Raw genomic sequence first — 21600 nt, 5'->3', positions numbered from 1 at the left:
TTTATAACCGTGCCATAGATCATCGTGGGGAAATGAGGGACATTTTTCTCGCTCACGCCTTTTCCGCGAGCGCGGTCCTTATCGCGCTTTATCTGCAGCCGGGGATTTTTTTCCTCCTCCGATGGCGCAATAAATTATGGATCGCTGAACGCGCGAGAGATCCTTGGGCAGAAATTAGTCTGAGAACTGAAGAGTCGCATGATGGAAAAGGTGCTTATGGCAGTAATTGCGATCGTCTCGCGCTTCAATCATCAAATCCTCCGCTTTCGCCCACTCTTCGTGGCCATTCTGTCTTCCTGTCCGCGGCGTAATTACTTGTCGCTCCCCTGAAATCCCATCTGGTGCATTTCGACCAATATAATCATTCGCCCAGGGAGATGTGCGATTGTGAAAGTTATACTCTTGCACACGGTGACGCGCTTTTAAATGGGCGAAAAAGCCAGGAATTGCAAGGAGGAAATATTGCATGGTATAACAATTTGATAAAAGTGAAGAAAAATTGCGCTTCAGTTATAGAAATAAATGCAGAAGTCTAAAAATTGTAAAAATTCTCCAAGTGTTAAAGCAATTGAAGATTCTGCCGTAGAAATTGTCGAAGAACAATTTTTCACCATATTATCTCCCCCATGGAGAAATGTGGCAAAGTGATAAATAAGAGAAGAACAAAAGGCATTCTGTGGCTTATTAAAAATTACAGCTTTGCCTCTCCGTGACAACAATGCCCACAAATGAAAAAGGAACGGCATTTTTATTCGGGTTTTTTTTTATTAAGTCCCAAATGGAAGTTTTCCACCTATTTTCACCGCAATGTTGAATCTCTTGGCGGGAAAATCGCTCAACCGCTAATCACTGTTTGATGAATTTTGGGTAGAAAAAGTCCTTCAGGACAGTTTGCGCGCTCTGGAAGCTGCTCAGAGTTCTCGCACTTGATCCAGCAAGGCATGCTCCCTTGGCACCCGAATTCCCATCTGGACACGAAAGTCCATCCGGGACATGTTGAAGAACCACTTGCTGAGTCCCTTCTGTGGGAAAAATCAGAGCAAAAACCCATGAGCATCACGGAATTCTCGTGATATTGCAGGAAACTCACTCGCATACACTCGAACTTTGCCACCAATTTGCTCAACGCGAAGTACCCGAGGAGATTCTTCCACGTGATGCGTTCGTTCAGGATCTCCAGTTGTGGCGGATCAGGATAGAACACGTCATTGGGAAGCCCATGAGGGTCCTCATCGTCGCATTCCACCATATGGATGCTGGACGCCCTGGACGAGGAGTAACTCTTCAGCACGCTCAAACTGCCGATGGGGCTTAAGCCACCGAAGTCCGGATCGCCGAAGAATGGTCCTGGTGAGTACGAGCGCCTCTTCATGCGGCGCCGACGACGAGCCAGATTCATGGGCGTCGAATCGCTGTCCGAGTAGTATCCGGAAGAGGACAACGGCGATTTCTCGCGGTCATCCTGCGCACTCTTGGGTCTTTCCGCCTCGGAACGCCTGCCGAATTGATAATACTTTCTCTGCATCTGCCTTGGTCCATAAACCACAAGATTCAGGTCGTCATAAGCGGGCTCCGCGACAAACAAGTCATACTCCATGACTTGATTCTCCAGGATTCACAGAAATACAGGAAATACACGACACAACACAACACTGGCAGACTTATTTCCAGGCATTAGAGGCCGAGCCTCTGGTCGGGAGCCTTTTTATACCATCTCATCGGCAGCGAGAGCAACAGTTACCCAGCAAAGCCGGTTCTTTACCACCAAAGACAGAAGCTTCCGCCTGGCTGACCAGGCACTTCAACGGCGCTGGAATTCAAATCTCAGTCCAGCTGTTCTGTGACTATCTTCAGGGCGTAGAAGTGCTGAATCTTCTTCCGTCAGAAGATGCTTATCGAATCCCAGTGGGATTAATCCAGTGATTTGGCCATGTCTCAAGTGAGTAGACGATCTTTATCAGCTGTGTCACTCTCCCAAATTGTCATTAGATGTCTTTCCAGTCCACTCAGCATGAGGATTCACTTTCTGGAGATTCCGTGGAGAATTTCTGCAAGAAGGTGCTGAAATCCCGCGTCTTCCTGGGCGAATTCAAGGAGAAGCGCCTCGTCTCGTCCCTGGAGAGCTACCGGGACGTCATTGTTGTTGACGTGCAGAGTGAATCGGCGATTGCCAATGATCTGGACATCGTTTATGGGAAGCTGATTGAATGGCTGGGCGAAAGGAATGACAATCACTGGATTGGACTCACCAGGACTTCTAGTCAGCCGAAGGGCGGCTTGCAGACTGTGCTGGTGTGGACGGAGCTGGACTCCTTCTACCCATTCGGCAAGTACTGGTTCCAGATCAAGACAGTGCGCTTCCGGGAACATGAAATTCTTCTTAAGCTGAAAGTTCTGCGATCGGCAGAAGAGCCCACGCCGCGGGGAAATGACCAGGAAGTGCCGTTCAAGTGGGAGGACATCGATTGGCCTCTGTTTGAGCGCATAGGCAGGGATTCGGCTGCCTGGGCAAAGAAGCAGCTGACACATTTCCTCGTTTTCTTGCTCTCTGTGCGCGTGAATGCCGGACAAATCGTTGCGGCCATCAAGATGATTGTTTTGGGCGTGGTGTTCGCGGTCGCGTCCAGCATCCAGGCCATTCAGCTGCTTGGGAACTTCAGTCTGCGCTTTGTTGAGGAGACACGGAAGTGCATTCACGTTCTCACGCCCTTAATCCTGGGCACTTTGGACATCTTCTCTAAGATCGTTGGCGGTTTTTATATGCTGATAGCTATGGTTTGGCGCGACAGCATCAATCTGAAGGTGGGCAACAGGAATAGAGTCCAGGCGATTGAGGGGCCGCGAGGCTACAATCCTCAGATACCCGGAAGGAGATCCACAATGACAATGTACAGAGATGTCCGGAGATTCGTCCAGAGAGACTAGCTTTAAGCTTTTATGTGGTTATTCGCGCATATTATCCAGCATTCGCAATTGTGTAGTCAATCACTTTGTTTAGAAACACTTTACATGCTTTTTGTAATAAAAATCACTCTTATTTATTCACTAAGCGTCTCTAAACAGCTGAAATGTGGAAATCCCGAGAAGAAAATGATGGAATATGAAGAAGTTCCGTACCTTTAAACACTGCAATGTTAACATCTTGCAAGATAAAGCTTAAGATGCTCATGAGATTCTGAAGAAGTATTTGTCCGAGGTCCGGAAGTAATTCATCGTCCGTGGCGAGCAGGACGGGAACGAGAAGAACGAATTCATCTTGCACAACATGTTGAAAATTTTCAGTTGAACCAACATTTAGGCTGCGTATCTCTCATCATCTGGTGGGAATCGCCATAACCGCACTTTCTGCTTATGTAAGGGAAATCGTGGAGTGGCGATGAAAACAAATAGAAAACAGAGAGAATCTGCGGATTACAGTCAGTCGTGTCGATGGCGAGTGCCGAGGAAGTGAATCAGCCGCCCAATGGCATGGATTACAGTCGCGGTTTGCAGGCGAAAGTGCAGCAAACGGACGAGGTGAGTGTTCGCGCCCCCTTTTTCGGGCATATCACGATGATTCGTCATTTTCTTGCTCCGCCACAGATCCTCCGTCAGGCGTTCCGGGACTTTCCGCCCTCGCGTGTGTTCCTGTCCTTCAACGGCGGCAAGGACTGCACAGTGCTGCTGCACATGGTGATACAATTGATGCGACACGAAGGGATTTCGCTGAGCAATTTGCACTGCTGGTACTTCCAGCCCAGCGATCCGTTCGCTGAGATTGAGGAATTTGTGATATTCTGCGAGCAGTTCTACGGCATCCGGATCAAGAGTGTCCATGGCACGATCCGCGAGGCGCTGGCGAAGATCTGCGATGGCGAGGAGAAGCTGGAGGCCTGTCTGATGGGCAGTCGCAGAACTGACCCTTTCTGCAGCCACTTGGACTACTTTCAGGTACTTCAGCATAACATGCGGAGATGCGGAGAGATTGCAGCTTTTCCCAGTCACGCTCCAATTTCTCCGCAGAGAAGTTATTTATTGATTTTACACCATCTCGAGATCGTCGAAGATCATTAACTTTGCGCTGAGGAACTAGATTTTTTGTTTGTCGAGGAGTGAATCTCAAGAGCAAAAGGTCAAGAATCTCCGTCCAGAAACCTGTTACATTAGCGCTGGCGGAAGAAACCGTGACCTTGAGTCACGAAGAAGATTTCTGGAAATTTCGTGGGAAATCGACCGTAAATTGATAAGATTCGCATTATCAGAAAACTATATTGATTGACCCAAAAACGTGCGCGTATTTTTTGTTTATGCATTAATTATCACTTGACAGCGAATTAAACTCTTTTGAGAAGCAATCAACATGTTAATCTATGTACAAAATCGTGATTTAAATTGATCTTTAAAGATCAGATAAGAATTAATTATAGTGACTCTAGAGATAAATCACTGCAATTAATTCATTGCAAGCTTGAGTACACGAGATAAGAACTCAAATATAAATACTGAGCAAAACTAGTTTTTCGCAGAGAATTCTCACGGGAAAAGACATTAATTTGCGGGTTCTTCAGGAGCGAAAGCAACTCAATATTCTCACTTTGAAAAATACATTTATTCCCCAACTTAAAGCTTCAACGCAATGATGTAATGAAATTGCCGTTGTTTCGCAGAAGACGGACGCCGGCTGGCCGCCGCTGGTGCGCGTGAGTCCGCTGCTGGACTGGACGTGCGGCGACGTGTGGGAGTACGTGCAGGCGAACCACGTGCCGTACTGCAAGCTGTACGACGTCGGCTACACGTCGCTGGGCGGGCGCGGCAACACGGCGCCCAATCCCAACTTGCGCTACGTGGACCCCAAGACGGGTGAGATCAAGTACTACCCCGCCTACTGTCTGCGCAACGACGGCATGGAGCGCGCCGGACGCAGCTGATCCTTGTGAAGTATTATGCGAAATATAGGCTCATGTTTTACACCTTCTTGAAGTGCTGGTGCGGATGCGAGAGGAAGGCGAGGTGGCCCTTGGGGCACTTGTTGGCGTAGTGGCCCTTGTTGCCGCACTTGAAGCACGTGATCTCCTCCAGCGGCTTGGGCGGGCCGCGCGGCGGCGGCCCGGGCGTGGCGCCGTCCTCGAAGGAGCGGCTCATGTAGTTGGAGCGGTAACGCATCTCGTCCTGGCGCTGCACCGCCTCGCGCTGCTCCTGCGGCATCTTCTGACAGTAGGACGCCTTGTGGCCCAGCTCGCCACAATAATGGCACGTGGGGGCGCGCTTCTGCAGCTGATCGCGCGGGATCTCGGGCGGCGGCGGCAGCTCGAAGCGCGGGTGCATGAACTTGCACTGCTTGCCGTCCGGGCAGAAGCCGGCCAGGTAGTTGGTGCACAGAATGCGGCGCACGTGGCGGTGGCGGCAGTGCGGCCCGTGACGGCAGAAGCCTCTGTCGTACCACGGGCAGTCTTTGATCTTGCTCTCGGGGTCGATGTGCAGGAAGGGGCACTCCTTGTTGTGGCAGGCATTGAAGCGGGAGTAGAAGTAGCACTCGGGCATCTTGGTCATGTCGTACTCGTGCAGGAACTCACACTGATCGCCCTTCTTGCACAGTCCGCGCAGCCAGTGTTTGCACACGATTGTCCTGTCGCCGCGGATGTGGCGGAAGGGGCACGCCGCCCCCTTGTCGCACTCCAGGCCGTCGCGACCGTTGAAGAATTGGCACACCGCTGCTGTGGATTCTGCAAAAGAGCCCCCAAAAGCCCATCATTAGCATCCCGATTGAGGTTAGGCGGAGTTTCAACTCACTGTCCATGCCGGGAAAGGGCAGCGGAAGCGCCCCATACTGCTCATTGAGATCCCTCTCGATCTTAAAGTCAACGTGCTCCACATTTGCGATCAGAATGTCCATTTTTTCAGTCTGGAGACGCAAAAAGCCAGCAGAAATGCACCAACTCGCGAGGATAAACAAACTACACTGTCACCTTTCCGGCTGCGTATCTCCAAAGTGTCACACACGCAACTTTCGGAACGGAAGGAAGACGATTCGCAATTTGTTTACAGTGTGTTGTGAAATTTACGCGAAAAACCAGAATTTTGAGACGCTAAGTGGTGTGAAAAGTGTCTCACGTTGATGCAGGAGAGTCAGTGGTGATGTGAAGTGTGGAGAATTGGCTGAAGATTAGTGGGAAAAGAGGTAAATTGGGGGAAATGTTTTGGGGATGTTTTCGTAGTGTCGTGCTACTGGCATGCCAGTGAGAGAGATAGAACGAATGCGCGCGCATTGGAGAGTCACTCACACTCTCACCATATTGCGAAAAGGTGGTGAGAAAACGTTGATAATTGCGGTGTTTATTTGCGGAAAAGGGCCGCAAAGTGGAATTTGGGGGATTTGATGAAAGTTTGGGGGGTAATCGGGGACTGTGGCAGTGTTTGGGGTGTGATTTTGAGTGTTCATTGGTCACTTCAGGTTGTCAGGATGACAGTGTGAGAGAATTCCAGGTGAAAAATGCTCAATTAGGGAGCGAAAAAGGCACACAAAAAGAGAAATAATTCCGCTAAGGTGAGAGTGAGAGGGAGAGAGACAGATGGTGGGCGAGAGTGAGACACACACCCGTGCCTCTGATCACGGTGGTGCGAGAGAGACAGCAGGTGCTGGTGTTGAAAATAATACACTGTAGAGCACACCACTGGACAGTAAGAATGAATGTGTGCCGTCGGTGATGAAGTCGCAGTGAGAAAACACCATTTTGATGTGCAAATCATCTTTTGAGGACGTTTTTGACCCTGTGAAAAGTGTCTGTGCACCCGGAAGTGGTGTGAAAACGTCGAGGTGAGCGTCGTGGCGTGGCTGGGTGGTGGAGTTTAGGTGGAAAATGCGTGTGAAAGGTGTGAAAATGGTGATGAAATGCGATGGTGGTGCGAGTGGTGGAAAAAAAGATGGCTGCCGTCGGCTTCTCATCATTCACGTTATTTTCTGCTCTTTTGCCGTTGTGTGCTGTGTGGCGATGGTGGAAAAAAGGAAGGCGGCAGCGCCAATGGCTGAAAATTCAAGAGCGCGCGACAGGCGCGCACTTGTGGTGTGTGAAATGTGTGGCGGGCGATGTTGTGGGGCGCGCGCGAGTGGCGCTCCGGCGGACAATCCGTTTGGGCGGCCAGGAAGTCCAGCGGCTCTCCGGCGGGCACAATACCACACCTGGTCGATAAATCGATCCGCCACCCTCCGGACATGACCCCATTCGCGCGCGCTGTCCAGGCAGGCGGTCGACGGGCAAACGGCGCTCTTTCTCGCTCTTCTCGTTTGACGCGAAAAATGATATTCGCAACATTATTCGCAGTGTGTTCGCAATGATGTGTGATGGTTGAATACATTTGCAATTATATAATTAAAATACATGTCGCCGCGCGAGTCTCTTTCCCAGCCACCATCGATTCTGGCCGCGATTAGCCCGAAGAAATTGTGGCCCGCGCGCGAGTTGCAATTGATTGGCGCGCGCGATGAGAAGAGACTTTCCAGTGTGTCCGGTTCTTTCGGTTGACCGCATTTTCTTTCCGGGACTCTCGCGCCGGGAATCACACCCAATGAGTCATCGTGTGTCGTGTGATTGTTTATGAATGCAAATTCACTGAGTGAAACATGCAAAGTACACCCTTTAACGCCTTCTCTTCGCGGTGACTCTGAGTCTGCCAGATGATTCTGGGTCAATGGCCTGTTATCTCATGGCTAAACCACTGAGATAAGTCGGATTCTTGCTGCCCTGCAGCGGCATTAGAAATTCAAATGTCTGAGGCTGAAGTTGTGCAGTGCAAACAATTGCATCGTGACCTTGATTGTGCGGTTTTAAAGGGCAAAAGGCGGAATGCTTAAAGGCCAAATAGTCATATCACACAAGAGCAGAAGAGAAGAGAAGTGTCTTGCTGAGATGCAAAAAGACACTCCAAGTTTCCTGTTATGGATGCCTTTCGATTTTGTCCATACAGCGCAAATTGTGCTGCCGATTAATTGGTATAAAAGAGGAATTGATCACATAAACACTTCTTCTGTTTTTGCTTGCACTCAGGAGAGTTCTCACCTTTGTCTCGGTCTGTGTCCGCTTGTCTGCATATTCTTTGACTTTCCCCCAGCGTAATTTGTAGCGAAATATTCATAAGGAGGTTGCATTTGGGTGAATTAAGAGACAGAGAGAGAGAGAAGAGTGGAAAGAACCGGCGTGACTTTCAAATGAGTCGACTCAGAAAACAGGGGGGAAAAGACGATGAAGAGAGTGTGTGAAGGAAGGAAGGGAAAAAAAAGGCAAAAGTGTGACTGAGGGAGAAAAATTGTGAGCGTGTTTGTTGTTGTGTTTGCCGTGAGTGATGGAAAGAGGAGTAAAAGAAGTCATGAGCGTGTGTTTTTCTGTTGCGAATGACGGGAAGAGAGAGAGAAAGAGTGAAAAAGGAGGAAAAATGCCACTTTTGCACGAGGGGAGCTTCTCTCTCTCTCTTCCTCTCTCCCAACACTTGATGAGAGAGAGAAATTGGTGAAGAGAGCATGAGAGTTGCAATGAAAAATCATTAGGCAATTTCAATTCTTATCCATTGTCTTTCTCTATTTGCGCCCCTCAGTGTTGAGTGAAGAGAGACGACAAATCGCGAAATGCGAGAATCGTCGAGCGAAGTGAGTGCTCAAGTGTGGAGCGATTGGATCTTGGAGGCGATCCGCAAGATACGCTTCCAGAAGCAGCGCCCCAGCATTCAGCGGATATGTCAGGCGATTGGGGCGCATCACAAGTTCCACGAGGACATTGTGGCGGTGAAGCTGGAGGAGGCCGTGGAGGCGGGCGCGGTGATTAAGGTGTACAACAAGGGGCTGCACTCCTACAAGGCGCCCATGGCCAGGCGCTGCGTCTCGGTGAACAACAGCACGGATCTGTCGCGCCTGGTGGCGAAGGCGGTGAAGGAGTTGGGCGAGTGCGAAGGCTCAACCATAAAGTCCATCGAGAATTATGTGCAGAAGTCCACAAATATTCAGCTGGCGCCCGACACGGACATCAAAGATGTCATCAGGAACTCCGTGAAGACCGCCGTGACCAATGGACTGCTCATCAATGAGGGCAAGCTGTACAAAGTGGGCAAGTTGAAGGCAACGCCGCAGAAGTCAACGACGCCGGGAACGCCGCGGAAGAAGGGCGCACCTGCCAAGGCTCAGGAGGCTCAGACACCGACTTCGGCGTCCAATAAGGTGAGAAGATCTCTCAATTCTGCCTTTCTCTTACTTGAATTCACGCTTTGTTAAAAGAGATATTTTAGGATATTGACACTCTTTGGAAAGCAACGATTCTTATTCTTAGAATCAACTTTCTAATTATTGTTCTGAATGAGATTTTTAACGAACTTTTTGTTAATTGTGGCTAATTGTGATTGAAAAACTATAATGTTCAATTTTTGTCGCGGGTTTTTGATGCGTTATTTGTCATTGATCTTAATAATTAATGATTGGTTCATCCAGAGAAGAAACAAGTAAATAGGCAAAAGTGCAGTCTTAACTCAATTCTACGACAAAATGACTTGAAAAGCAGGCAAATTAGGCAGAAACAAGCCAAATTGCAATTGCAATGATGAATTCTTCTGCTCCACAGACTGGCCTGGGCGCGGTGTGCGCTGAGTGTCTGGGCACGGAGCTGAAGGGTCCGCGAGGAGTGCCTGAGATCCTGAGCTCGTGCGGTGCCTGCGGCATGGCGATGCACACAACGTGTGCCAACATGACGAGTCGCAAGGGAGCGCCCCATGTGGAGCTGTCCGCGCTGGTGGCGAAGGGGAGTGCGTGGTACTGTGAGGAGTGTCGCTCGTGTGAGGGCTGCAACTCTAGCACCGCTGAGAATGGTCCGTGCCTGCTTGGCTGCTTTGCGTGCCATAAGAATTATCACTTTAGCTGTTTGGATCCAGTGCCTGTGAAGAAAATCAAATGTCCATGGAGGTGAGTTGATTGGACTTGACGCGGGATTTCTCTTGACACAGTGGTTTTGATGGGCTTTCTTTGGGGCGCTTGCAGGTGTCGCCATTGCATGGATCACCATGAGAAGAAGCCGTCGGCGGTGAAGATGGAGAAGAGGAGTCCTGAGAGGAAGACGTCGGCGGCGAAGAAGGTTGAGAGCAAGAAGAGAAGGTAAAACGGTTGTCAATTAATTATTTCATTTCTGACTTTTGATGCTAATGTACATTTTTTTTCTCTCTTTCTTTCCCCTTCTCTTGTCCGGGCGCTCGTGTGTCTCTTTGTGAATCGATGGGCGCGCGGGGATGTCAATTGTGGGGGTGTTTTTTTTGTTGTTGTTGTTGAACCGATGCGCAATGAATCAATTTGAGAAGAGTGTCCCCGGAAAAGCCATCAACGTCTGCGAGTGTGACAACGGCGAGTGCATCGACAAAACGTCCGCGTGTTCCACCGATATTGGCGTCGACGACAGAAGATTCGGACGATGAGGAGTCAGAGATGGTGGCGGGTAAAGTGAACAAGATGATTAGGAAGGGTGTGCATCAGGAGCAGCACTCCTCGAGTACAGTTGGTGGGCGTGTGGGGACAAACAAGAGATCATCAATATCTAGCTTATCTGTTGTCGATAGTAATCGTTCTCCACTGAGTTCAACAACATGTCAGCAGCAACAATTAGGGAAATCAGACCGTATTTCGAAAGAGAAGCAGAAATTTTTTCGTCTGCACGCCATGAATAGTGATCGCGGTAGTGCTAAAACGTCGCCAATCTTTCACAATAGTAGCATGAGGGATTGTGAGAGTGACATGAGTGTTGCGGGTGGGCGGGAGAACTTCCGGACGAAGAATGTGCAGCAGCAGCAGCAGCACAGGAAGCGGCAGGAACAGTTGTCTGACACAACGACTTCCTGCTCCAGCAGTGATGACGACGATGATGATGAGGATTCATCGTCGTCTGGATCTTATAGCAGTAGTGATTCGGGATCGGGATCAACATCGTCAAATACTTCATCGTCGGATGACGAGGATGAGGATGATGATGAGGTGTATGAGAGTGTGAAGGTGAAGAATTCGAGCAAATCGCAGCCGGTGAAGCGAGAGCCAAAGCAACAAAAGTGGCCAGAAACATCGCAGATGTTCAATTCGAGGCCCAAATCCCGAATGAATGTGGAATCATCGGGGCTGTTTAACAGTTTTTCTGTGGATTCGGGGAAGGAAGGTGGCGTTTGGGGCTTTGCGGCTGAGGCGAAGAAGAATTTGGACATTTTCTCGAAAGAGAGTGCAGCAACAAGTGGTGGAAATCATCAGAGAATCTTTGGCACATTCAGTCAGGAGGAGGAGGACAATGTCATAAAGCCGCCGAAGCAGAAGACACGATCGGTGAAGCAGGAGAAGGAGCCACAGAGAGTTGTGCTGAAGGAGACGAGGAGCACTTACAGGGATTTCGCCAAGAGTCTGGCGGCGGAGAAGCAACAACAGCAGCAACAGCAGCATCAGCAGAAGAAGGGTGGCAGCGAGGCGGCGCGGCAGAGTGGCAGGAAGCAGAAGAGACAGTCCGTGAATCGGGAGCACGAGGATGTGGTGAATGATGATGATGAGCAGATGCAAATGACGCCAAGTGGTCTCGTGAAGTCGGCGGTGAATTCGAAGAAATTGGAGCACGAGAGGCGCTTCATGTCGCTCTTCAATGATAGCAAATTGTTCAGCTTACCAGGAACAAGTGGTGGTGGCAATCGGGGCGCCGATGACAACAACTCATCATCATCCCAGGCCAATAATTCCACACCGCGTGCCGCCGCGCCTGGCGAATCCCAAGTTGTGATCCAGCAAACGCCATACAGCGCAAATCAGAATTCAATGGGTAAGAGTCTTCAAAAAAAAAACCAAAACACACAAAAATGTTGAAAATCTTCCCCTCGTGAAATGCAAGACAAAAAAAAATGAATGCAAAGAGCAGTAAATTATGATGAAATGAAATGTGAAATGATGTATGCTGATTTTCTGCGTGTCAACCATGTTCAGTATTGCTCAATTAGCTTTGAAAAAAAAAACGAAAAAAGAAACAAACCATCACTGAAAAAATGCTCACTTCCTATGTATTTTTTGACTATATATACCGTTCAATTTGATGTACAACAAAAGAGTGACAGAGACGAAGAGCGTGACTCTTTCTGTGTCATCATTTGAGTTTGAGTGCGTATCGATTGAAATTTGAAAACACACTCTCTTCGAGAGTGAGAAAGAGGAGAGAGAGAGAGAGAGAGAGAGAACAGTGTGTGCGCTTCCGATGCAGCAATGTTTGAAAGGGGGAAATTGGGTTAATTATGTACAATTGAAAAATTTATACATGTACAAACTCTAAAGATTGTATATACTTTCCTCAGTTTTCTTAGTTTCGATTATGTTATCTCACTTGTGCAATCAATATTTTAAGAGAGAGAAAGAGCGAAAGAGAGAGGTTTAGAGAGCGAGTCCAAGAGAAGATAGAGAAAAGATTGTAACTAAATTGTGATTCTTATTGATTGTACTTGAAAATTAATTCATACAATTTTTATTAGTTGGTTTTATTTTTGGTGGGGTGGAAATTTTGTGTTTTCAAAACTATAGAAGAGAATCACAGCAAAATTATGAGAGTTATTTTGCAAAATATTCATGTTCATAACAATAACAAGATTGTGCTGCAATGTGTTTAACCCACATATTTTTGTGACATATAAAATTGCAATTTGGAAATTTGCGAGAGCGAGAAAAAGAGCGCATGTTTTGCAGTTCATTATATTCTAATAATATTTTTCTTTCAGTTGATATTTTCCTATTAATCACTTTATAATTTTAACTGTATATTAGTTAAGTGGTGTGTGGTAAATCTAACAAACAAATTGACTCATAAGAGAGGATCAATAGAGAGAGGGGGAATTTTATTAATCCAAAATAATCAAATCTTTTTGTAGACACAAGACAGAGAATTGGAAGAGATGAAGAAAAAGTCTCTTTCAGTGTTTCTATTTATATTATTCTTATATGGCGGCTGGAGTTGGAGATTATTTTTCATTCTTCTCTTTCTAATCCTTTACTATAAAAAAAGTGCCTTTAGAGGCTTTTTTTCTGTAGAGAATTTTCTACTCTTCTAAAAACACAAAACTGTCATTTTTTCCGAGTATCTTTTTTTTCTCTCGAAAGAAGATTGAATTTTCTTTTCCAAAAAAAATAAGCTTCTGGTGAAAAATAGTGTTTTGGCAATTTCTTTTCGAAAAAAAATAATATAGACAAACATTGCAAAAACAAATCGGTCTGACTAATTGTTGCTGGTGAAGTGCGAAAGCTTAGAAATGGGTAACGATTTTATGCGGCAATAGTCGAATGATGATGAATTAGATGACAAAAAAGCTGTTTATTAGTTTCCCACCCTTTAAATTGCTTTTCGGCTTCATTTTATAAGTATATATACATATATATTCTCTTCTTGTTGTGTAACCAATACTTTTACCCACACACCACTAAGTTTTCTGGCTTCTTACAAATTTTGTAATAATTTATATTTACTTTTCTCTACTCTTTTACAAGTTGTTGCTCTACTGTGTTAAACACTGGTTTTTCATTTTTCTTTCTTATATTTATTTTTTCTCTTTTGCTACATTGTTTTTTTATTTTTTACTTGTTTGGACTTTTGTATGGAGATAAAGTGTATTTAGAGTCTTTTTTGCTTTGAAGATGCCTTGAAGGAGAGAGAAAGATAAATTTCAGTGCAATTTCAATGTCTTTTTCTCACTGGGTTCTTGCAGAGCAACAACCGCTGCCGCCGGGTGTGACGCAGAAGGATGTGCAGTTGTACAAGGAGATCCGCGAGAAGGCTGTGGAAGTGGTCACGGAGGTGATGAATCCTGGCGGAAAGATGAATCTGGCTGTGGCCGGAAGCTCTCTCACGCCCAAGTACCTGAGTCCGCCGTCGATGGCCATTGTGGCGCAGGAGCGATGTCCGGCGGCGATAGAGTTTGGCCAGTGGGAGATCGACACGTGGTATTCGAGTCCATTCCCTCAGGAATATGCCAGGTACTGTCCAGAGAGCTCTTCAGACACGCTCATTACAGCGACTTTTATTCATACAATTTCCTCCATTTCACCTTTCCAGGCTTCCGAAGCTGTTCCTGTGCGAATTCTGTCTGAAGTACACGAAGAGTAAAGCTGTGCTGGAGCGTCATCAGGACAAGTGCAGTTGGCGTCATCCTCCGGGCACGGAAATCTATCGTTGTGGCGAGTTGAGTGTCTTCGAAGTGGATGGCAATGTCAACAAACTCTACTGTCAGAATCTCTGTCTGCTGGCGAAGTTGTTTCTGGACCACAAGACGCTCTACTATGATGTGGAACCGTTTCTCTTCTATGTGCTCACGCGCAATGATCGCAAAGGCTGTCACTTGGTTGGATACTTCTCGAAGGAGAAACATTGCCAGCAGAAGTACAATGTGTCGTGCATTATGACAATGCCACAGTATCAGAGGCAAGGATATGGGCGATTCCTCATTGACTTCAGTTACTTGTTGAGTCGTGAGGAGGGACAGCCGGGCACACCGGAGAAGCCCTTATCAGATCTCGGCAGAGTGTCTTATCATGCGTACTGGAAGTCCGTGGTGTTGGAATATCTGCAAGTCAACCAGGAAGAGCGGTTCTCCATCAAGAAACTGGCAAGAGAGACAGGAATGTGCATTCCAGACATCGCGACAACGCTGAATCTCCTCAATTTTGTGAAGCATATCTCACGCGATGGCGCTGAGAAGTCAGAGACTGTCATTTGCATTGACTACAGCAAAGTGGCGAAGCATCAGGAGAAGGTGGCGAAGAATAAGACACGAATTTACATTGACAGTGAGTGTTTGCGATGGACGCCACTTCTCACGCCATCGGTGAATCCGTTTCGTGCGGATTCTGAGGATAGCAGTGCTGCTGCGTCGCCGGAGCGCAAGAAGGAGGCGGAAAAGTCGTGTGATTCGGCCGAGGAGGAGCCAAAAACCCATCCAATCTCTGTGGTAGCTGCGCTACAAAGTAACATCATTGACAATAGTGGTGTGAAGCTGAAGAAGAGGCGATACACGACGACGGGGCAGAGATTGCCGAAGACGCCAAAGAAAGCACCAATTCCAGTGACGCCGGCTGCGCCACCGCCTCAGCCAAAGGCTCAGCCGAAAGAGAAGAATCCTACGCCTGTGCAGACGCCTGAGTATCTCGACACAACGTCCTCCGGGAGGAAGAGAACGCGTCCGAGTAAATTCAATGAAACCACTTTCCGCGACATTCGCTTCAAGTCCACAGACAATGCGTCCGGAGGCGATGAAGTGGCTGAGGAGACGCCTAAACCGAACAAATCCAAAGCCACCCCGGCGGGATCTGTGAGGAAGAAGAGGAGAGTGTCTGGAAGTTCTCCAGTGGGAAAGAACAAGGAAAGCTCACGAGAACCATCGCCGGAGAAGAAGAAAGCACGAGCGTCGAAGAAGGAGGAAAAGGAAAAAGTGGAGAAACTCTCGAAGGTGGAAAAGTCAACGAAGGCTGAAAAGGTGGAAAAACCTGTGAAGGAGAAGCCCGAAAAGTCAGAGAAGCTCGAGAAGCATCACGAGAGGGTGGAAAAAGTCGAGAGAACGGAAACGCCAACGCGTTCCAGTCGCTCGAGAGGCGATGCGAAGAAAGCCTTGCTGGTGTCCAGTCAAGAATCCGACACTCAGTCAGAAGTGAGTGAGAATTGTCCACTCACTGCCAGATCGCGTCGGACGATGAATAAAACTCCCGCGCCGACAAATCGAGGTGTTCGACATTCGCTGCGTCAGGAGGCGAAGGAGGCGCAGAGTCGTGAGAGGAAGAAGGATGTGGAGGATGAAGTACCTGAAGAGCCGCCGGTGAAGAAGAAGCCGGAGAAGGTGAAGAAAGTGCCGGAAGAGAAGAAGAGTGAGGTGAAGAGTCCAGTGACGGTGAAGAGGAAGCGAGACAGTTCATCGGCGAAGCCGGCCAAGGTTTCTGGCAAGGATCAAGTGACGACAAGTGAAGATGAGCAGCCACTGAAGAGACAAGTGACTCTACCGGAGATGATTAGGAGCAAGGAAGCGAAGAAGGAGACGACAGAAGTGACGCGAAAGCCTGAACAGAGGAGAGATGAGGAGAAGATCAAGGAGAAACATGTGGAAGTGAAGGCGATTGAAACGGCAGCGGCAAAGAGTGAAGAGATGATACCAAAGGAGAAGAAGAAGCCCATCACAACGCCTAAGTTGAGGAGCAAGAAGAAACTTAAGGAGGCAACGGATTCAGCATCCCAGGAATCTTCAGCTGAGGCTGACGATGAAATGGAAGATCGTGAGGCGAAGAAGACTTCAGTGAGTCAGCAACAGGCGAAAGAACACGATCATCCTAGTGTTTCTGTCAATTCAACTGCATCAATAGAGATTCCCAAGAAGTCACAGAGCAAGGAATCGAGTCCTGAGAAGGCAAAGACTGAGACCAAGACGCCTGAGAAGGTGAAAGTTGATGAGAAGCCATCGGAAAAGCCTCCAATTGCTACTGCTTCTGCTGCTGCTGCTAAGGCTGAAGTGAGTGTGAAGAAGGACACTTCGGTGGATCTTCACGCGGACGCTGTGGCGAAGAAGACGAAGAAACAAGTGATGAGGGATGTTTTGAAGCAAGAGAAGTCACAATCGTCATCCTCAAGTTCATCAAGTTCTTGTAGTTCATCATCTTACTCTTCGTGTTCATCGTCATCCTCGTCAAACAGTGGATCAGACATAATATTGCAGAGAAGCAATGATGCTCCGCAGAAGAGCAAGGAAAAATCTTCGCCTGTGAAGTCAGTGGAAGTGGAAAAGTCAGTTATTGTGGCGAAGACAAATAATACAGTGACGAATACAAGTGTGACCTCAATTTCGACGCCTAAACCGCTGTCGAAGGCGCTGGAAGGGAAGAGAGAGGAGAAGAAGGAGTTACTTTCTGTGCCGAAGAAGGATATTCAGGAGAAAGTGCCTGTGATTATTGACATCAAGAGTTTGGCGGAGGAGGCAAAGAAGCCCACAGAAATGTCAGTGAGTCCGGAAAATGCCACAAGTGTGCTGAAAGTCAATGAGAATTACACATCAAAAGCTCCTGTTCACACTGAAATGCGTCCGAATGTGATTGTCGATCCAATTCCCATGGATATTGAGGTGGAGGAGCCGCCAAAGGAGGCTGTGAAGAAGCCAGAGAAGAAGGAAACGTCTCCTGAGAAGCCCAAAGCCAAGGATGGTGAGGAACCTCCGAAGAGACACAAGAGTCACTCCAAGACAAAAGATTCTAGCGATCCAAATAAGATTGTGCTGTCAGATTCGGAGTCAGAGACTGAAATTGATGGTCAGAAGATAAAGATACTGAAGAATCCGCCTGAAGATCTTGTGAAGAATGTCATAAAACAAGCGGAGACGGAAGTGCCGACGCCAAAAGAGAGCAAGGAAATGTCTGTGATTAAGATAAGCAAAGAACAAGCGGAGACTCCTGCTAAACCTCCGCCTGTTGCTGCTGAGAATGCTGAGAAGAAGGAAGAGATTGTGTCAAAAAACTCAGTCGAGAGTCAAGTTAAGGCATCGAATGAGGCGGCAAAACCATCTCAGTCTGTTGTGGAGGAGATTAAGGCGCCAAGTGTGCCTTCGGGAGTTGCTGGTCAGGAGAAGGAGGTGGAAAAGCCAGCGACGAAAGTTCCTGAGCGATTGCCTGAAGTCCGGAGGAGTTCGAAGGATTCTCGATCGACGCCCAGTGTGAGCAAAGTTCCGGAGATTAGTGGTCAGCAGACAAAAAAGTCTCAGTCAACAGGAACAGACTTTAAGGCTGATCACAAGGCGCACAGTCGCAGTAATAATGTGGATGCTGTGAAGAGTGAATCGAGATGCAATCCAACGATGGAATTGGGAGCAAATGCACCGCGAAAGGATGATTCGCCTAATAAGAAGGAGCACAAGTCATCTTCTGCTGTTGGTTCTGCAAATTCTGCAACAACGTCAACGGCGAGTGTTTCAAAAAACGCAGATGGTCACTCTCTTGCCAGCAACAGTAGCACCACGAAGGCGCAACAGCAGCAGGAAAATAGCAGTGCCAAGAGTAGTGGAGGTGGAAGTTCATCCAACAGTTCATCATCGTCGTCATCTTCGAGCTCTTCTACGAGTGCTCGACAAGTGGCCAAGCAGCAGACGCAACAGCAGCAAACACAGCAGCAACAGCAGCAGCAGCAGTATCAACAGCAACACACGTCGCAGCAGAGTTTGCTGGATCAGAAGGCGATTGAGTTGAACAAGATGCAGTTCGCGACGATGAACTCTCTGCCGAATTATCACACGACTCATCCGCAGTATTGGCAGTGGGAGGCTTACTATCAAGGCTACAATCCTCTGCCGCACTTGGATCCAACGACACAGAAGTCACCCAACAAGTTCCACAAAGATTTGGCCTCATCCATGGCTTACAGTCATGGATTGCCGCAGAATCTCTACCAGAACAGCCTCACGATGCAGCCTCAGCCGCCACAGACGCAACACATTGCGCCGCCAGTGGTGAAGGAGAAGTCTCAGCGCAGCGATAAGCAGAAGTCCTCGAAGAGTAGCTCGAAGTCTGAGGAGAAAGTGTATCAAGCGACAGCGATGAGTGGCATGGGCAGCAAGACACAGCAATATTCCAACACTGCAGCGCAGGGGAAGTCCAAGAGTCACGGGAAAAGTGAGGAGAAGAATTTGCACATGAATCAGTCGGCGATTATGGTGAATCAGGAGACAATGGGCATCAATTCGATGCACCATCAGCAACATCAGGCGCAGGAGCACACGGACGCCACCACAGTGGCGTCTGACATTAAGCAACACACGCCGCCGGCGCCGGACATTCCCTCGATGGGCGTCTACACGCCAGACTCCACGACCAACTCCGTGCACAGCCTGCACTACGGACAGTGCGATATTGACGTGAGTCAGTTGGGTCTGGAGTCGCCGACGAGCACGAGCAGTGATATTGCGTCGCAGAATTCTGTGGAGAATGTGAGGCCGCCGAGTGTTGTGCCGCAGCAGCACAATCAGCAGGTTGCTCAGCAGTATTCCGACTGTTCGGTGCATCAACACCAGCAACAACAGCACCAATCCACCCAAATGCAGCAGCAACAGCAGCAGCAGCACATCAGCATGGTGCCCACGTCGAGTCCACAGCATCAGATGGCGATGGCGATGGGGGGAAATATGGTGCCGAGTCAGGGAATGTCGCAGAGTCAGTCGCGAAAGATGTCACAACATCATCAGCAGGGACAGAGTCAGAGGACGACGAATAGGGCGTCGACGCCCAAAGTGCAGCATCACAGGAACACTTCGACGCCTGGTGCGGCGAATCAGAGACAACAGCATAGCGCCACGCCGCCGGTGAATAGTCAGCAGCAGATGGCGAGTCCGAATCAGGCGACGCAGCATCAGCAGCTTCAGCATCAGCACCTAAATCAGCAGGCGGCGCAGCAGCAACAGCAGCAGAATCTGCAGCACATGCAGCAATATGGACACATGTTGCACGGCCATCATCAGGCGATGGCGCCGCAAGGGAATTACATTGGGGCGCCGCAGATGACACAGAACTTCCCGGCGCAGTCGCCGAACTCTTATGGCTCGATGACGACGGTGATTCAGCACAGGATGTCGGGAAGCCATGGGAATCTGACGGCGCACAATCCGCTGTCGAGTCCGCAGCAGCGCTTGGGACCGTCGCCGTCCGCCTGTTCTGGCAATAACTTCTACATTCAGTCACCGGGCAATGCGACACACCATCAGAGCCACACGCCAGTGCCTCAGATCGCGACACCGACGCCTGCGGCCACGCCGACGCCACAAATGAGCGGCGGAGCGCCAGCTGTGGGTGGCCAGGGGGCGGGAAACATGTGCAGTCTGTCGAAGTTGCAGCAGCTGACGAATGGGCTGGACATGATTCAGCCGGGAGGCTGCAACACGCCGCCGGCGGGCACGGTGAATCTCACTCCGCCGCCCAATCATCATCCGCACGCCACGATGACGCCGCCACCCACGCATCTTGTGCAGCAGAATCCCGCGCGCAACATCTCCACGCCGCCGGCGTCGCTGCAGACGCAGATGGCGGCGTCGCTGGGCTACCATCACAAGTACTATCCGGGGAATGTGCAGCCGGGCAATGGAGGCGCCGCGGCGGCTGGGGCGAGTGGCAGGACGTCGCGCAACACGGCGTCGGCGCCCGTGCAGCATATGGCGGCGGCGCCGAGTCGGGTGAGTCCCAATGTGACCATTAGTCCCAATCTCATGTCACCCTACGGCACTCTCAATGGCTACCGGATGGCGGCGCAGCAGTCGGCGGGCTCCGTGGCGACGTACATCACGAACTCAGCGGCGGCGGGCTTCAATCCGCAGCTGCCGGTGCAGATGAATGTGATGAACATGCAGAGCCAGTATCAGGATCCGGCGTCCATTCAGCGCGCCGCGCAGCAGAACTCCGTCTACTCGCCGTACTACATCTCGCTGAACGGCTCCATGCGCCGGTAGAGTACGAGATCGTCACCCAGCTGCGCCGGCTGGGTGACCAAGACGGAGCCGCAGGACGTGGCGGAAGAAGAAGAGGAGGACTTCTACGACTAGAGACATTCCAGAGACAGAGAGAGAGGGCAGAGAATCAAAAGAGGGCGAATGAAGTCATTATGAATCCTTATTATTATTGCTACTTATTATGCTCAATTCTTGTAACACATTTTTCGCCTTTCGTTTGTCACCGCGAGCGATTAATGTTTTTTTTGTGTTGTTTAGGATCTAGAGAGAGAGTGAGAGGGAGACGGAAGAGGGTTTGGATACTCCTGAAATTGTGTTGTTTTTTATCACATTGTGTATATTAAATTATTACCAAATTATCTTTGTATTGTCAATACGCAGAAGAAGTCCCTTTGTTTAACGCGAATCCATTAAAGAGTTTTCCCTTTATGTGTAAAATTAAACTATTTGCATTATTTATCTGAGTATTTCTTTTTAACTTATTTGATATATATAAAAAAAAAATGAGTGAGAAATGTGGAGAAAGAGAGAATATTTTTGTGTACAAACAGAGAAAGAGAGCAAATTGTTGATTTGGATGTAAAGAAGAAGAGAGTTTATCAGTCTCAATGGAGAAGTTTTAGTGAGTAGAGAAGAAGAAAAAGAAAAACAAAAAGCCAGATGAATTAATATATTGTGACTTGTTTAAGAAATAAATACATATGAGAAAAGAGAGATGAAACAATAACTTGAAGTAAGCAAAGAAGTGTGAAATCATAAACACAAAATCTCTTGTGTAAATAATTATATATTAAATGTAAAAGTCTACTTAATCCTTAAGGCAAAAAACATGTTAGTAAATTAATATTTTGATAAGGAGAAACAAATAAAAGAAATAGTTGTCATCAAAATTATCAAAAAAGGGTTTTTTTCTTCTTCAAGAAATTTGGCAGCAAAAGTTTGACTTTAATTGATCACTTTATGGTAAGTTCAACATGATTTCATACTAATTCTTCACTATTTGGATCATTAAAACACTTCATTAGCCCTTAAAGTCACCTCTTAACTAAGCTTAATTACATTTTAAGCTCAAGTTGTGTTTATTACCTTAATTGCATTCGTGTTCAGCGAGGAAAAGTGGGGCACAATTGGACATCTTCT

General features: G+C 48.2%; 5 protein-coding genes across 8 annotated transcripts; 3 read left to right on the top strand and 2 right to left on the bottom strand.

Annotated features, from left to right (window-relative positions):
• Positions 1-745: 745 nt before the first annotated feature.
• Positions 746-1701, bottom strand: LOC132264908 (uncharacterized). The gene is made up of 2 exons (XM_059765245.1): positions 1091-1701; positions 746-1022 (listed from the first exon to the last, which is right to left on the bottom strand). Exons 1-2 carry the CDS (start codon positions 1595-1597, stop codon positions 912-914), a joined length of 618 nt encoding a protein of 205 aa, XP_059621228.1. The 5' UTR covers positions 1598-1701; the 3' UTR covers positions 746-911.
• Positions 1702-1761: 60 nt separating this feature from the next.
• LOC132264907 (uncharacterized) lies at positions 1762-3045 on the top strand. 2 transcript variants are annotated; one of them, XM_059765244.1, is made up of 2 exons: positions 1762-1939; positions 2002-3045. In XM_059765244.1, the coding sequence occupies exons 1-2, from the start codon at positions 1931-1933 to the stop codon at positions 2923-2925; spliced, it is 933 nt and encodes a 310-aa protein (XP_059621227.1). In that variant the 5' UTR covers positions 1762-1930; the 3' UTR covers positions 2926-3045. The 2 variants fall into 2 exon arrangements, with proteins under 2 accessions (XP_059621227.1, XP_059621226.1); XM_059765243.1 differs by having other exon boundaries at positions 1990-3045.
• A 255-nt stretch (positions 3046-3300) lies between these two features.
• LOC132265297 (uncharacterized) lies at positions 3301-4907 on the top strand. The gene is made up of 3 exons (XM_059765884.1): positions 3301-3516; positions 3583-3930; positions 4647-4907. Exons 1-3 carry the CDS (start codon positions 3430-3432, stop codon positions 4905-4907), a joined length of 696 nt encoding a protein of 231 aa, XP_059621867.1. The 5' UTR covers positions 3301-3429.
• A 37-nt stretch (positions 4908-4944) lies between these two features.
• On the bottom strand, positions 4945-5958 carry LOC132265296 (cleavage and polyadenylation specificity factor subunit 4). The gene is made up of 2 exons (XM_059765883.1): positions 5770-5958; positions 4945-5702 (listed from the first exon to the last, which is right to left on the bottom strand). The coding sequence occupies exons 1-2, from the start codon at positions 5870-5872 to the stop codon at positions 4945-4947; spliced, it is 861 nt and encodes a 286-aa protein (XP_059621866.1). The 5' UTR covers positions 5873-5958.
• Positions 5959-6068: 110 nt separating this feature from the next.
• LOC132265294 (histone acetyltransferase KAT6A-like) lies at positions 6069-21350 on the top strand. 3 transcript variants are annotated; one of them, XM_059765881.1, is made up of 7 exons: positions 6069-6157; positions 8566-9181; positions 9579-9916; positions 9992-10105; positions 10306-11789; positions 13711-13978; positions 14058-21350. In XM_059765881.1, exons 2-7 carry the CDS (start codon positions 8597-8599, stop codon positions 20458-20460), a joined length of 9192 nt encoding a protein of 3063 aa, XP_059621864.1. In that variant the 5' UTR covers positions 6069-6157; positions 8566-8596; the 3' UTR covers positions 20461-21350. The 3 variants fall into 3 exon arrangements, with proteins under 3 accessions (XP_059621864.1, XP_059621865.1, XP_059621863.1); XM_059765882.1 differs by lacking the exon at positions 6069-6157 and adding an exon at positions 6679-6793 and having other exon boundaries at positions 10306-10439; XM_059765880.1 differs by lacking the exon at positions 6069-6157 and adding an exon at positions 6679-6793.
• Positions 21351-21600: the final 250 nt, after the last annotated feature.

This window comes from Phlebotomus argentipes, unplaced genomic scaffold, assembly GCF_947086385.1.
Source record: "Phlebotomus argentipes unplaced genomic scaffold, Phlebotomus argentipes genome assembly contig_2, whole genome shotgun sequence".
NCBI classification, from domain to species: Eukaryota; Metazoa; Arthropoda; class Insecta; order Diptera; family Psychodidae; genus Phlebotomus; species Phlebotomus argentipes.
This window is presented reverse-complemented; position numbering and strand designations above follow the sequence as displayed.

Excerpts from the sequence above, each read along its gene's own strand:
- LOC132265297 (XM_059765884.1), top strand. The coding sequence starts at position 3,430 with ATGGCGAGTGCCGAGGAAGTGAATCAGCCGCCCAATGGCATGGATTAC. Across the intron at positions 3,517-3,582 it reads AAGTGCAGCAAACGGACGAG|ATCCTCCGTCAGGCGTTCCG; the intron begins GTGAGTGTTCGC and ends GCTCCGCCACAG. Across the intron at positions 3,931-4,646 it reads GCCACTTGGACTACTTTCAG|AAGACGGACGCCGGCTGGCC; the intron begins GTACTTCAGCAT and ends GTTGTTTCGCAG.
- LOC132265294 (XM_059765881.1), top strand. The coding sequence starts at position 8,597 with ATGCGAGAATCGTCGAGCGAAGTGAGTGCTCAAGTGTGGAGCGATTGG. Across the intron at positions 9,182-9,578 it reads CGACTTCGGCGTCCAATAAG|ACTGGCCTGGGCGCGGTGTG; the intron begins GTGAGAAGATCT and ends TCTGCTCCACAG. Across the intron at positions 10,106-10,305 it reads GTTGAGAGCAAGAAGAGAAG|AGTGTCCCCGGAAAAGCCAT; the intron begins GTAAAACGGTTG and ends CAATTTGAGAAG.
- LOC132264908 (XM_059765245.1), bottom strand. The coding sequence starts at position 1,597 with ATGGAGTATGACTTGTTTGTCGCGGAGCCCGCTTATGACGACCTGAAT. Across the intron at positions 1,023-1,090 it reads CAAAGTTCGAGTGTATGCGA|AAGGGACTCAGCAAGTGGTT; the intron begins GTGAGTTTCCTG and ends TTTTTCCCACAG.
- LOC132265296 (XM_059765883.1), bottom strand. The coding sequence starts at position 5,872 with ATGGACATTCTGATCGCAAATGTGGAGCACGTTGACTTTAAGATCGAG. Across the intron at positions 5,703-5,769 it reads GCCCTTTCCCGGCATGGACA|AATCCACAGCAGCGGTGTGC; the intron begins GTGAGTTGAAAC and ends GCTCTTTTGCAG.